A 15435-nucleotide genomic window follows, 5' to 3' on the forward strand; every position below is an offset into this window, starting at 1 on the left:
GTTCTTCCTAAAATGTTTGCACAAAAATCCTAATTCTATAATAAAATACTCAATTATATTCCAATTCTTCCATAACTTGGACTAAAGACACTTCCATATGATCTTAAAAAAAATCTACAAATTAGAAAACAATGTCTGTATTTGAATTAATAATGTACTTGACTAAACATATTGGATTGAGAAATTTGTTGTATAATTATGTGTAAATACACGTGTACACACATACATGCATCAAAATTGAAGAAATAACTTGGCACCACAATGCCAAGATCATGCTCTCATATAACATATTATAGAGTAACTTGCACAAATGGCAAGATAATATGAAATATGCTACAAATATTTGATAATAATATACCACTTTGAGGGGAAAATGTCCTAATATGCTTTGAGAGGGATAAACTTAATAATTATTGATAAAAGCTCAACAATCAATGAGATGATAATGATTAACCTATAACTCCTAGGTATACCATATTATGCCTTAAATACCACCTAGAACAACTTAGATACTCAATAACAACTCCTAAGATTACCTAAATTTGTAACAATGATCATGCATCTTATTTAAGAGTTAAAGGTAGTCACAAATTAACTTTCGAACCTCAAATTTTCATGTCGAATGGAACTGCTAAAATTATGCATCTTATTTACGAGTTAAAGGTACTCACAAATTGACAAATTGACTTTCAAATCTTAAATTTTCATGTTGAATGACTTTAAAATATTCTTGAAAAGTCTTATCAACACCTATTGGATTTTTTTAGGAAGCCTTGCTCACGAGATCCCACCAAAGTCACATTTCAAAATCCTTTTCAAACTTTGGCCATTCCATTTAAAAAAACTATTTTTTCTACAATTTTCAATTTCTTCTTGAACAATACACATATATTTTATATTAACAATAGTATTATAATTTTTTATTATCTACAATTTGTTATCAAATGTAATCTATGTATTAATTCTTCATCATAATTCAATGTATATAACAATACTTAATATGAGAAAGAATTTACCTTTTTAAATCTTATATTTGCTTAATGATGAAGAACTTAGATTGAAAAGTGACAAGTTGTCAATGGGCCCTTGGTCTATTGTTGAAGATGAATGGCTCACAAAGAGCCCACCAGGGATCACGTCTTGCTGAGTGCAAGGCTCTGACACCATAAGTGATGAGGTCGGGATCGTGCCCCAGGTGATTTTGACGGTGTGGATGCCCCTCAATCCTTGGCTCTATGCTGAAGAGGTTTCAGGCACGTGTGGGCTTGTATTGGGTTTCTAAATTTTCAAGTGGTGGCCTTCGCTGATTGGTAGCTCGTAGGCCTCATGCCTCGCAAGTTTGAACTCTCCATCCAAAAAAAAAAGTCACAAGTTTAAGTCCTAAAAAAATAGATTATATACAAAAAGTTTTATAATAGAATTACGTACCTCCTATATAGTATTTATTGAATCAACCCATAAATAACTTGTAGACCTTTTAAAAATAAAATAAAAATCCATTTCTATTTACAAGTAAACCACTGCAACTTTGATATTAGTTAAATGTAGATAAATCATGTGAACCTCAAAAAGTTAGCATATCAATTACTTCCCTTTGCACCTGAAAAAGTTAGCTCTCTTCAAAACCTTTCCGATCTTTTTATTATTTTTGTAGTTTTTTACAGAAACATGGGTTTGGGGATCTCAAATCCAGAATCTCTCATCTACAATGGGTGGAGCCCAGATGGGCATCTGGAGGGGCAACATTGGGTTCTCGTTCACGGTCAGTCGGAGTCTGTTAATTAAACTCTACTGAGGGGGAAATACAGTTGAGTTGAAACCACATGCCGAAATAACCGATCATATAATCCTGAAGATTATTGAGTAGTGGGGCGGACGAAGAAATACAGATAGGTTTTTCTTTATCGAAAGAGAGATGCCTTCAGGTGCGAAACGACGAAAGGCTGCTAAAAAGAAGAAGGAGAAGGAGATAGGGCTGCACGTACAGACTCCATCTCAAGCTTTGCAAGAAGATTCAGGTACTTTTTACTTTGTTTTTGTGTTATTTTTTACCCACTTTTCGAATGTTCAATTGTTTATTGCGTTGACGATTTGCTGTTTGAGTATACGGTGTCATTGGGCTTTGATGGCTTGGTCGGTAACATAGCTTTACATGGGTTGCTTTGCCTTTGTTTTTTCATCAATGATTTCCTTGTTTTTTATCAATGATTTCTTCATGTGATGGATTGGTGGGTGCCTAGTATTTTTAGGTTATAGAGTGCGCTTGTATTATATTTTTGCCCTTTGATTGTAGGGAATGAGAAGGATCATGATCATGAGTCTGTGAATGAAGACGATGTGGTTACACCCAAATCATCTGTTCAAATCAATGAAGGCGACGAAAAGGGCGAGGGTGGATCTCCTGTTAAACAAAATAATAATCATCGCGAGGGAAAGAATAATCCACTCACAACCTCAGGTTTTGATCTGACATGCAGTGCCAGTTCAGTGGCCCCAGAGAATGTTGAGGGAAGGGGTAATGAGCCGGAGGTTTTGTTTTTTGGCGGACTGCTTGACAATAATGTTCTTGTTAGAAATACGGCCCCGTTGAATGATATAGATGAAGGTCATACGAAGGGATTTGGTGATGTAGATAAAATTTACTCGAGTGAAATTGAGACGAGATCGGATGTGGGCTTAGTATGTTTTAATTTTCAGAGTGGTGTCGAGGACGAAACCGAGGTTTCGTCTTCTAAACAGGTGCTTAATGAGAATGAATTAAATCAAACTACTGATGTACATGACAATTATTCCAAGGATGCCACTCAAATTAACTTGAGAAGCCCATCTCCGGAATTAGAGAGCAGTGATGGCGATGAAAGTAAACTTGATATTGCATCTACTTTGGCAGTATTTGATACCAATGACTCAATTCAGAGCTTAGGCTCTGTGGAATCACCTGGATCCTCTCAAAGCATAAGCTCGCAGATGTTTACAGATCAGACTTCTAATGAGGGGACTGCTTTCATGTCTCAAGAAAAAGAGGGCGTCTCAGAAGGTATTTCGGAAACTCTGTTTCAGGATTTCAGCAGCGAGTTAGAATCTGCTGATAAACAACATTCAAAGGTTCAACATGAAGAAGACGAAAATGAACGACCCCTATCTCCAGATGATATTAAGGGTTTCAGAAATGATGAGAGTATTCAGAATCTGGGTGAAGTTGTTAATGACAATTGTGTGGATGAATTGAGTGAATCTTTTAGTAATTGTGAAAACATCCAAGGATCAGTTCTACTTTCTTCTGGCACTGCTAGTAAAGAAAGTGAAGCAGTCCGTGAATTAGAAGAAAATATTGTAAAATCATTCGATGTGCCTTTGCTCAAGTTGGAATCTGGTGCTGCAGAGGATGCAGTTGTTATGTCGACTGATGGAGAATCCAGAGAAGAGTTGGTCTCAACTAGTGGAGAAGCCAGTAAAGAAGCTATTGGAAATCTGATTTCCAGTGTAGAAGTTGCCAACAGTGCCGTGATCCCAACAAGGGAAGCTAGGGGAGATATGGGCCCAGCCAACAGAGAAGCCACTGGTAATTTGGTGCTGACCAATGGAAAATGCAGCGAATATGCGGTCTCAACCAGTGGAGATGAGTTTTCTAATGGCAGAGAAGCCCATGAAGGTGTGGCTTCTAAGGGCGGGGCTACAGATAAGGTTTCAACTCGGGGAGAAGCCAGCAGAGAGGTCGTGGGGTCATTTCATAGTCAGGGCTCCTCGCTTGACTCCAAGGAAACATCCAATCCAAAATTGCGTCCTAAAAATGGAGAAAATGAGGTCTGTAATTCTTCTATCAGGGTTTATTATGGGGTGTGCTCACGAAAGTTTTGTTAAGTTTTGATTCTTATAAAAAGATTTATTTGTTCTGTCCTAAACTATTGTCTGTACTCTGTTTCAGAATGCTACTTTGCTGTCAAGGGAATCACGGACATCCTGGTTGAATTGTTGTGGCATTTTAGAGCTTTTCACATCTCCGCAGAGCTAAACTGAGGTTCATTATTTGAGACATCAACATCAGTAGTAATTGCTTGTTCTACTGTAGTTAATACCTTCCCATGGAAATGCTAAAAATAATGATATAGTAGTTTTAGGTCAGAATATATATGTCAACAACTGTAATCGTACCGCTGCAAGTGGATTGTTTGATTCAAAGGATCACGTCTTCACAAAACCTGAAATATGCATCATTTGCATATGTTTTTTGTATTATTTCTAGAGAGTACTAGGTCTCTTCAATAAATTATGTTCAAATATTGCCTTAAATGATTTGCTTTTTGCAAATGAACGACTATATTGAAAATTGGTACTCTTTACTTCAATCTAGTACTTCAAGAATCACAGTTGTTCTGTAAGCTCATGCTACAATACAAACCCCCTGACAGATTTTCTTTATGGGCGAGGTATCATTATTTTTTCTGTAACTTTTTAGCCTGTGCAATGTATGTTCTATATTTTGCTGTCTAATTGCTTATTAGGTTTAGTTAATTCTGAAGAAGCGTTTGTCTCTCAGCATAAAAAGCAAGTTTAATATTTACCAAGTTTGATGTTTGTATTTGGGTACGTAGTTTCTCCTCTCAGTATTTCAACTAGCACAGATCCAGACTTTTTAGTGTGATATACACTAGGATTATCCAAAATCCTCGAGGTGCCAATCCCTGCCTTACCCTTATGTTTTGGAGTGATTTCCACCCCAAGTCTTCTAGATATCTCTCAGTGAATTTTAGATCCAAGTTAAAATGATGGGGTGGTAATAACTTTTTCCTGGCTCCTATATTGTCGTAGTTCATAAACTAATTTTCTGAGTTCTTAATATGCATCTTTATAATTATTGTTGGGTCCATCCATTATTATATATATTAGGAGTTGCATATCTATAAAAAGTTTGGCCATCAATACTCCCTATGCATTAATCCTTTCTCAAGCCTCCATGTCGTTGTGTGCAAAGCGGGCCTCCTGGCAGACTAATTATAAGTCTACACAGGCTACGTGGCTGACTTTAGGTTTTTGTTTTAATTTTATCTTTCTGGGGTTTTGTACTCTAATAAATTAGATTTGTCTTCTGTAGTACCTAATGCTTTGTGGTTTTATATCTCATTGGTAATTTTTTTTAATTCCATGAAGTGTTCTTTTTTAAGTAAAAGGGATACTTTAGACACGCTGTGTAGGGAATCTGATTTGAAGTACCAATGTACTGAACAAACCTTATATGAAATAGAGATCATACCTATGTTTTCTTTTTGTTGTTGGATCAAGTCCAAAATAATCCATGGTTGAAACCCATTTCGTGTATTATTGAATGATTATTGCCAAACCAACAATTTGGATGACAACCTCTTTGTATGGTAGCATATTCAATAGCATCAATTAATAAGTGAACTTGAATCTGAACAATGATCGAGACCAAATTAATGAAAATTGTTGACTTCTACTGCCATTTTCTAGGGGCATCCTTCACTGTTTCTTCCCAAACTGAAGTTGGGTTTGTGTAGATTTTAGGTTTCATGCCAAGGAAATCAAAACTTGATTTATCATAATCAGTTTTGTATTCTTTGGATGAATGTAAAATACTAATGGGAGTGGATTTATCTGCACAGTTTGATGAAAGTGGGAATCTTCATAGTTATCTGCACTGATGCAAATGGTCTCCAGTGGTGTTCATGCCCGACTTGCGGACTAGATGGGAAACTGACTGGTGCAGTCCAGCAGTCATATGTTGGAAGACTGAAGGTAGGTATGGCAGTTGAATGCAAGGATTCGTACGGTTTTATGCAACCTTATCATCCCATTATGAATCCAAAACGTAAATCACCGAGTACATTATATTTATGCATGATTCCTTATGACTTGTTATATCCATGATTATGTACAACGATTACAACATATAAAAGTTTCTCCCTACACTCCGTTCTATTACAATTTGGATTGCTGTACAATGGAGGGCCATTGAAGTTTGGTCACTATAGTTTCTGAATTTTGCCAATTTTAACTATTTGCTAACCAGTGAACAACAGTCAGAAGCATGAAGATAATCTTTATCAAATGGTTTTAGATTATTAAACGTTAGATTTCTATCTTTGTTTTAACTAGAATGCAAGCCAAGATGGGCTGGCATATACCAGATGATTTTGTGCCGAGTAGATTATGGTTGTTAGTGGTTATATGACTTTTCGCAGTGCATTAGCACTCGCAGTCTTGTATGAGTCTTTTCCAGGTCCTACTTACAAGGATTTGTCACTTAAGCCTGTGGGAGATGAAATATTTCAGGATACCCAATTGGTCTGATCTGATCTGATCTGCAAATTTCCTGTTTATATTTTACAATTTTAACTCATTTCTCCGTAAACTCACGTCTCTGTTGCATTCGCTCAGCCCAGCAATAAAATTAGTACATATGTTAATGCTGTATTATGCCCATGCATCTGGACTCTGTATGCATAGGTACTTCCAGATTCTTTACAATAGCCTGATCCCTAGGATCTATATTAACAGACATATCACACTTTGTATAGATTGTCTCCTGGAGCCTATTAAGAATCAACTTCCACAATTGGGAACTTCCTAATTTGGAATCACAAAAGATTCTGTGATTCCTTTCTAGCCAGAGGTTCCAAAGAATGAAGATCGGACCCACCAACCACGCAATCTATAAGAAGGAAGTCTTCGCTGGAGGTCTGCCCAAGCTTTCCCATAACTCAATAACGGAAAAAGCATGAATACAACCATGACAGCAAGCCTCCCACCATCTATGCCATATCTCACTTGAAAAAAGACACAGGTTTGTTTGAATGTAAACCATGTCTTCAATTTTTTTAGGCCTAATCGGTTATGCTTCATTGAGTGGATAAAAGAGTACATACTCCAATTCCATTCAACAACTAAACAACTTGCAATCTGGACAATGTTCACCGGTCAAGTAAAGCATAAATTTAAAAAACAATTTAAATAATTGTAAAATACTAGTGGTAAATAAAAAATAAATAAAATTCCCCTGTGAAAGGATTTTGATTGCAAGAGGGTGTAGATGCTTAAATGGTTGACCGTAGAGGTAAAATAAAGATAGAAAACTAACTCTTTAATAATATGAAAATATAACTAGTCAATAAATATTAAGAAAAGTTATATACAAATTGACAATTAAACATGACATAAAATATATAAAAATTGAATTAAATAAATTAAAATTTGGTCATACAATTTACCATTAACAACTCCAATTTGGAGAATGATCTAAATATTGAATGTGGCATGTGATGATTTGTTGCAAACATTTGTATCTCCTCCCCCTCTTGGTAAATTTGCTTCACCCAATCTATTTAAGTGTCAATTTGTTGCATGGCCAACTTTAGGGAATGTATGGTGCATGGTGTCCAAAAATATGGTCATACCGATGCTCAACCAAAGTAACCACACCCTTACAATTTTTGGCATTATTTGCAATCACTTGAACCACATTCTCACTACCCACCATCTTTGTGATCTCAATGAGAATTTTGGAAATGAATTGCAAATATTTCAATTTCCCTTCACAATTGACTGTCTTGAAAAACATCACCTCATTGGATGACATTGCAATCATATTAATTAATGGTCTATTTTTCATATTTTTCCATCCATCTGAAACAATAGAAATACCTAAAGTGCAGGGGGTATGGAGAGGGAGGGAGCGAGTCCCAAGGAGTGGGGGGAAGTGGAAGACAGAGGGAGGGAGAGGGAAATGGTCGAGAGAGAGAGAGAGTGAGGGAAGGGGGAGGGGAGCGATAGTAGGGAAGGGAGAGGGAAATAAACTTTCCCCCCACTCCCACTCCCCCTCCCTCTCTCATCCTTGCCTTTCCAACTCCCCCTCTCCCTTCGTCTCTATCTCCCTCTTCCTTTGTCTCCCTGTCTATTACTTTGCCTCCCCCTCCTCCCCTACCCATTTCCTTCATCTCTCTCTCTCTCTTTCTCTCTCTCTCTCTCTCCCGTTGATGCAAAGGGGTTTGTGGTTTGTTGTCACCTTTGCACCATATCTGAGATAGAGATAGAGACCCACTTTATCTTTAGTTGCCCCATCTACTATGAGATCAGAGGCGGGTTCCACTGCCTATTTAGAGATTGCAAATCCTTCTCGGCCTTTTCAGTTACTTTGACTAGCGATACTTAGCGCTCTACCTCTGGGAAACCTCCTAGCTTAGAGAGCACACTTTATAGATCTTGTTTCCTTAGAGCTAGACCTCCGATCAACTCATCATTGACTTCTTTCCTTCCATGCCCACTTCTAGGGGCATGAAATGACCACTAACACCCATCTCCGGACACACCAAATCGATCAAACCTCGACGTGGGTTCCTCAGACAACAACACCCTATCCCCACTATTACACAAAGACAAAATCGCGTTGGGCCCTGACCCTTCTTGTCTTGGGCCTTATCCCTATGTATGAGATTTCTTTGTACTGAGAAGGGATTAATGATCCCTCTCTCTGTCTTCTTGTTGTTTCCCTTTTTCTTGCTTTCCTATTTGGTGTTTTTTCCCCAGACACCTTTTGGCGCTCCTTCTGTTTTATTCTTTTCTACACTGTTGTAGCTTTTAGTCCCTTAGATCCTTGTTGGTCTCTTGTTGGACATTAATACCATTATCTTGTCTTGTCTATCTTATCTAAACAATGCTTGATTATGCAATCAAGGTCACATCAACCATTCAATGGTCTATATACTAGTGACCTTCCCAAAGATCCACCAAGGACTTGTCAAAACTTTCCCAAGGTTTAATTCAGATTATCCAACTTGTCTCTAGGTTGTAGCTTCCACAATCTAATTGACCTTGTAAGATGCTCTTTCCAAAGGGCTATCTATCACAATCCCTTTACCAACTAGGTTCTTGATGATTCACACTGTTCATGACATTAAGTTGGATTAGTTTAATTCCATTTAGTCAATGGGCAAATGAGTTCTACTTGAAGAAATTTACCAAGCAAGTTGTTACAGTGACCTAGTAGACCTAATATAATTAGCCTTGTTGATTGGTATTAGACTTTCAACTCTCCAAAATCTCGAACAACCCTTACAATAAATTGCAATTTCTAACACCCTTTTGAGAGCTTTATACAATACTCAAGAATGACATATGAGTTTTGCCTTGAACCATCACGACTTGGGCTGAGCTTGAATTGTCCTAACTGACAGTGTTCAGACCAACTTTGCAACTTGTTACCAAAAGTTTCACCGGTCCACTTTTCTTAGAATCTAGGTAATTGAATGGGCCTGCACATGTCTAAGGAAACCCAAATTACCATTGGATTCCACCATCCAACCCTATGTTCACAACAACTCAACTTTCTTTGACTCTTCCTGGCTCACTGCATCCCAATGATCATCCTAGGGCATCATTGTAAAATAGCAAACCAATATTGGAAAGTCCAAAACCAAAACCAAAACATTCTAAACAAACTATTTGAACATTCAAAGAAGGCATTTAGAATTCTAACTTTGGAATGCTAGGAAATGCCCATTTAAACTTCAAACCCTAGGTTTTTAAGTGTTTAAGCCTACTTGAGGTTCAAAATTATCACTCTCTTCACACAAGAAACCTTAGAACCTCAAACCAATTTCTTTTGGAAGCTAAGACACTAGGTTTGAAGATCCAATCAATTGCTAAACTAAACTAATCAATGTACTATGGATTACAACATGAGAAATAACAAATTAATAGAAAAAATAGAACAAAAGTGAGCCCAAAAATTTGTTTTCTTGCCTTGGTCGATTCAACAACCACCAAAATCACTCTCCAAGGCCTTATATATGCTCTTGGATCAGTTGTGCCCATTCATAACTGATTTATGGGCTTGGAGTTGCAAAAGTTGCAACATTGCAACTTTTGAGCAACTTTACAATTTTCAACTTCTCGTGCTCAATTTCACTCCTAGGTGATCCATTTCATCTTTAAACCATTCCTAACTCCTAATTCACCTTGAATCACCCTTTCTAAGAAAGACTTAGATTAAGATCACCCCTGGTAGCTCAAAGTCCCCTAATTGACTAAGTACACCATTCAAGGTCTACAAACAAAATGGGTCCAGTTAAGCTCAATTCCACATGATTCGCTGCCCTTGAAGCTTATTACATCACTTAATTATATTTCACAAAAAAACTTGAAAGGTGCTCCTCCATTACACTCCTAGGGTAGGGAAAAAAATCAAGTCTTTTGAGTTGATAGGGCTTGGACAATTGTTCCATGTTTTAGTATATTTGCCTTTGTCATCCATGCAACTTTAGCTTCAGGTAGAGTGGCACATTTTACCAGATATTCCCTATAGATCCCTTTCCTAATCTTCTTAATGATCTTAGAATCCAAAATGCACTCCACCTATAATGGTTGGCTAGGATGTAGATCCTTTCTACCTCATATGATGTTGTAGCATCATCTTGCCTTATATCTGTCACACTTCTTTTGAAGGTATAGAGGTCACTAGCATTAAAGATAGGTGAAATGGCTATGTTAGGAGGCAATTTCACCTCATATGCATTGTTAACAAACTTGTGCACTATCTTAAGTGGTCCTATCTTCTTCATAAGCAATTTTGTAGGTTGCCCCTTATGTAACCTTTTTTTCATCAAATATGTCAGGACTAGTTCACCTACCATATAGTGAACTTCCCTCCTTTTGTCTTCTTGTGTCTTGTACTTCTCTATACCTTGCTGCAAACGTTTCCTAACTTGCTCATGCATTTCCTTCACGTTCTCTGCAAAAATTTCACCTTGTGCACTTCTCTTATCCATTGCTCTAATATATTTGAATTCCATTAGGCCTCTTGGATGCCATCCATAAACAAATTTTGTAAGTACTCGTATTGATTGAATAATTATAGGCACATTTAGCCTAACCAATTACCAAGTCCCGTTTTCATCCATGTTGTTTGATAAGACTCCTCAATAGATTTCCCAATGACTTGTTTACTACTTGAATCTGACCATCACTATAATGCCCACCCATAGTTTTCTTTTTTGTTCTGATTGCCAAACTCTTTTAGGCTTATTTCATGCATTTGTTAGTTTCATAAATATTTGATTTACAGTATATGAGATTGTTTCATAACTTGGATTATAGATATATCAGAGATGATTACTTAGTTGATTTTATTTCATGTGTTGATTTAAGGTTATGATTACTTGTGCATTGATGATGTTACAATGATTCTTAGTTAGCGAATGTGATTAATTTCATCACGATATCAGATGATTTCTTTAATGATGATTATTTTATATTCATAGTGATGCATTGTTATATCTAAGCATTCAAGGATTTGACTTGTGACTTACCCCATACTTGCATGTGTATGCTGTGCATGATTGTTTTACTTTTCTGTCTAACATGTCTGATATGGTTAAGGGAGGGGTTCGTAGTCACCTGCTAGTTGGGATCTATACTATGTACCACTCTCTACCATTGCATGTTTAGTTTAGATATATATGCACATATACATGCTCATCTTTTATGTAAGATGTAGGTACCGAGCATCGACTTCCCTGAGTTGCCAGGATGAGCATGCCCTATCGTAAAAAACTCAATGGTAAGAACAAGAAGATAATGATAAGGTCCAATCCTAGCCATAGCATAAATACTTGTTTTGCAAAGAGGACTCGTAACTGATTATCTATCCTTTTAAAGTCACAAGGCTTTTGTGTATGTGGTTTGATTTTTCACTCTGGTTGATTTTCCTTATGCATTTCATGTGGATTGACTTTGTGATTTGTTTGGAAGAATGCTTATTTACAATCTTTGGATTAGTAATTGATATTTTAATTATTAAATGCTATTTAATTAAAAAGGAAAAAATATTAGAATAAGACCATATTTTATTTATTGGAATATTTTGCTAAATTAAAAGTCCTACTTTAGTAAATTAAATTAAAAGAATTTAAATATTAAATATTAAATATTATTTAGTGTGATTATTTAATTAATATGGGTTTAAATAGAGTTGCATTTAAATAATGCACTTTAGTTATCTTTATTAATTAAAATAATAAACAATTGCTTTTAACATGCATGCATAATAATAAAGTGGGAAAATAAAATAAAAGGATATTTTAATTAAAAAGTGAGTAAATATGCATGAATTTTTTTATTAAATAAAATAATTATTATGTAGGGTTTTTAGAGACATAAACCCTAAAAGGAAGTTAGGGCTCTATATTAGAGGTTTTTTAGTTCATTATTTCATACACAAGTTCTGGGGAGCAATTTTCAGATTTGGAGAAAAATAAATTTTTGTTAGCTTGAAGGGTTTCATTTCAGTAAAGGTCTAGGTTGTCAAATTGTTAGCTTTAACGTGAGATAGGGTTTGAAAACTTGTGATTGTATATTTCATTGGAAAAGAATTGTTTACTTCATGTTTTCTAGGTGCTTGAATCTTGATTTGTCATTCTATCGTATTAGCTCAAATCTGTGTGAACAAAATGAGATTCTTAACTTGTTATCTATAGAAGAAAGTCTTGAATATTAAATGATTAAGATGGCTAGGGTTTGATTAAAAAAAAATTATTACTAGATTGAATCTATGGGTTGTTTAATTTCTTCTCAGTTTATGTTTTAAAAAAGAAAAAGAAAAAAGAGGGTTTGTTGGTAAAATTCGCCCATCAGGATACTGTAGCAAAAACCAGTAAAAGATAAATATAAATAAAAAATTATTTAATATTTCTATTTTTCTTTAAAAAAATTATTAAAAAAACAATACAATTTTTTTGGGGAGGTCGGGCCATGACTCGCCTTACTCCTTTCCCCCCATCTTCCTTGGTGTTGCCAAGCAATGTATGTCTACTATTAGCAAACTGCGACTGCTTGAGCAGTTTGCAACTACTTCTACTAGTGTGTGGCTACAAGGCTTTCCCTTTAGCAGTAGGCTGCAGGGAGCCCTTTGGGACTATGACCTACGCAAGCCTCACCGAGGTTTATTTAAAAAAAAAAATTTACATTCATTTTTTAGTTAAATTTAATTAAAATATTAAATTTTAAATATTAATTTTTTGAAAAATATAGTTATTAAATGTTTAAATATTTGGTTATGCTTTAACATGTAGTTGGTTAGCAATTAAAATTAGTTTATAATATAGTTATTTTATGTTTGTCTAAATTTAGCTTAGTTTATATCAAAATTTGACATTTTAATTTATTGGGAAGTTCTACATTTGAGATAATCATATTTAAATATTATTAAAAATATAAATAAGATTTTGAGTATTTAAATATATATTAATGTAAAAACATTATTAGATTGAAAATTGGTGATTATGTTTGATAATAGATTTTGGATAATTAATCGTAAACACACTATGTGAATTCAAAAACATGCATTATTTGATGTTTACAAATGATGTTCTATTGGTCAAACTAGAGTGTTGAAACAAACGATTTTAACCTTGTGATTTAGATTGTGAGATGCTTAGCTAGCCAACTAGGACATACACCAGGGATTTTCTTTTCGTGATTTCTTCTATGATGTTTATTTGTTTTAGAAATTATGATGAGCCTTGTGATTTAAATTGGGAGTTGCATTTATGAGATTTGGTTTGTGGTGCATTTATATTCACACGGTTTGGGGAACCAACCTATTTCCAAGTTGCCTGTTAAGGAATTGAGCTCAATCATTATGGGTGTTGTGATATGAGACACACTTGTGATTTATATGCTTAGGAGAGTTGACTAGGTGTATGTCTTTGGGAGTGGCTTGCAGTAGGGGTCTAAGACCCAAAATGGTTAGCACTAGGGTAACCTATTGTAAGTTATGTAATAAGTGATGATCTGGTAACTAATGTTTAGGAAACACACTAAACAAATAAGTTAGAGATATTTCATCATCCATGCCTTGAGCTCTTGCAAAGGCTAAGGATGAGTCTGGGATGAAACCTAGTGAGAGGTATGACTGGTTTACCTCATTTTCATGAGAGGGCATTCTAGTTCCACATGTGTCATGTTGAGGTTCAAGGGTCTAGAATTACCAGTCTATGGTAACTCAATGCTTGAGGGTTTGAGGTCCATTGAGAGACCAATCTAGGATAACTCAAGTAGTTTGACCATGTGATGACACTCCCTAGTATGTAGACTGAATCTCCTCCATAGATTTTGTATTTTTCTCTGGTGGTGTACTTATTATTGGATGTACTTATTATTGGTGATTTACTTTTATTGATGATAATTGTTATCTATTGGTTATTGTTCTTTGACATGTGGCTTTTGAGTTGATGTGGATATCTTTCATTAACTTTATCTCATGATTTTAGTGCTTGATGTATACTTGGTGTTTGTATGTTGTTTTGGCATATGGTGTTGGTATTGGAATGTGTGTCTTTTGATTTTGATTATCTTTTCTTCTTGAGTAGTTTATGTTACCCTTGAGGTAGATTTGGCTTTTAGGATTCATTGCCTAGGATTTTATTTTTATTGATTAGCTGTATATGGATTATTCATTATCTTCCTTGCACAGCGAGACTGAGAGCCTAACGAGGTGACCACATGGTCGAGAGGTAGTAACTTCTTACCATTTGGGTCCTCCTTAGTTTGACAGATGTTGGATGCTCATTGATGCAAATGTACCATTATCATTCTTATTCCTATCTTGGAGGCTCCTATTCAGTTGATGTATATATGTTATCACATATCTTATGTTTCAATGTACTTGTATCTATTCTTGCATATATAGTGACATGTGTAGTGGATGTTATTCATTGGATGTATTTCATTGTATTAGTTGCATTCATGCATTTTCTTATGGGATGATGTATTTTTTATTTCTTTATGATCATGAGACAATGTACTTGAGATTTAAACTAATTAATAAAACTTCTCAATGTAACTCAACATCAAGGAATCCTTGGGGAATGGAAATTACATTTGTAATTACTTATGTGTACTTGATGTGTATCTATATATTGCTTCTGTATTGTTATTTGATATTGTTTAAACTTAACATAATGTATTTCAGTAAACATTGTAACATGTTAGGTTATTTCTCTTGGGGTCCCGAGTGGGGCATTACATCTAGTATCAAAGCCCAAGTTTAAACTCTAGGAACTCTAGGCATATTGGACACCATCACTTGAATAACTAGTAAACTTGCAACATGATTAAACAACAAATGTATACTGACATCAACTTGGATCCAAACAATTGAGCAACAAAATTTGAAATGATAGAATTTCTAAATATGAAACTTGAAAATTCATAACACTTTCATTCTAGATTCTTGCTTTATGTCTATGGGTTAAACCCTTATGTTTTCTGATGGATTTTAAGATGTCATTCTTGTGTTTGGGTGTTGTAGGAGAGATGGCTTCTGGTTCTAGAGCCATTGCTAGGGGTCGTAGCTTAGGATGTGGGAGAGGTTGTGAGAGAGGTAGTCACTATATTCCTCCCTTGGTTCATATAGAGGACCTT

The 15435-nt window shown here is 35.5% G+C and overlaps 1 protein-coding gene across 1 annotated transcript; it reads left to right on the plus strand.

Moving 5' to 3' along the window:
• Positions 1-1810: 1810 nt before the first annotated feature.
• Positions 1811-4346, plus strand: LOC149556969 (uncharacterized). The gene is made up of 3 exons (XM_089831613.1): positions 1811-2018; positions 2294-3804; positions 3926-4346. Exons 1-3 carry the CDS (start codon positions 1916-1918, stop codon positions 4010-4012), a joined length of 1701 nt encoding a protein of 566 aa, XP_089687739.1. The 5' UTR covers positions 1811-1915; the 3' UTR covers positions 4013-4346.
• Positions 4347-15435: the final 11089 nt, after the last annotated feature.

This window comes from Cupressus sempervirens, chromosome 5 (genome assembly GCF_028749045.1).
Source record: "Cupressus sempervirens isolate cs-2001-9-10 chromosome 5, ASM2874904v1, whole genome shotgun sequence".
NCBI classification, from domain to species: Eukaryota; Viridiplantae; Streptophyta; class Pinopsida; order Cupressales; family Cupressaceae; genus Cupressus; species Cupressus sempervirens.

Excerpts from the sequence above, each read along its gene's own strand:
- LOC149556969 (XM_089831613.1), top strand. The coding sequence starts at position 1,916 with ATGCCTTCAGGTGCGAAACGACGAAAGGCTGCTAAAAAGAAGAAGGAG. Across the intron at positions 2,019-2,293 it reads AGCTTTGCAAGAAGATTCAG|GGAATGAGAAGGATCATGAT; the intron begins GTACTTTTTACT and ends CTTTGATTGTAG. Across the intron at positions 3,805-3,925 it reads CTAAAAATGGAGAAAATGAG|AATGCTACTTTGCTGTCAAG; the intron begins GTCTGTAATTCT and ends ACTCTGTTTCAG.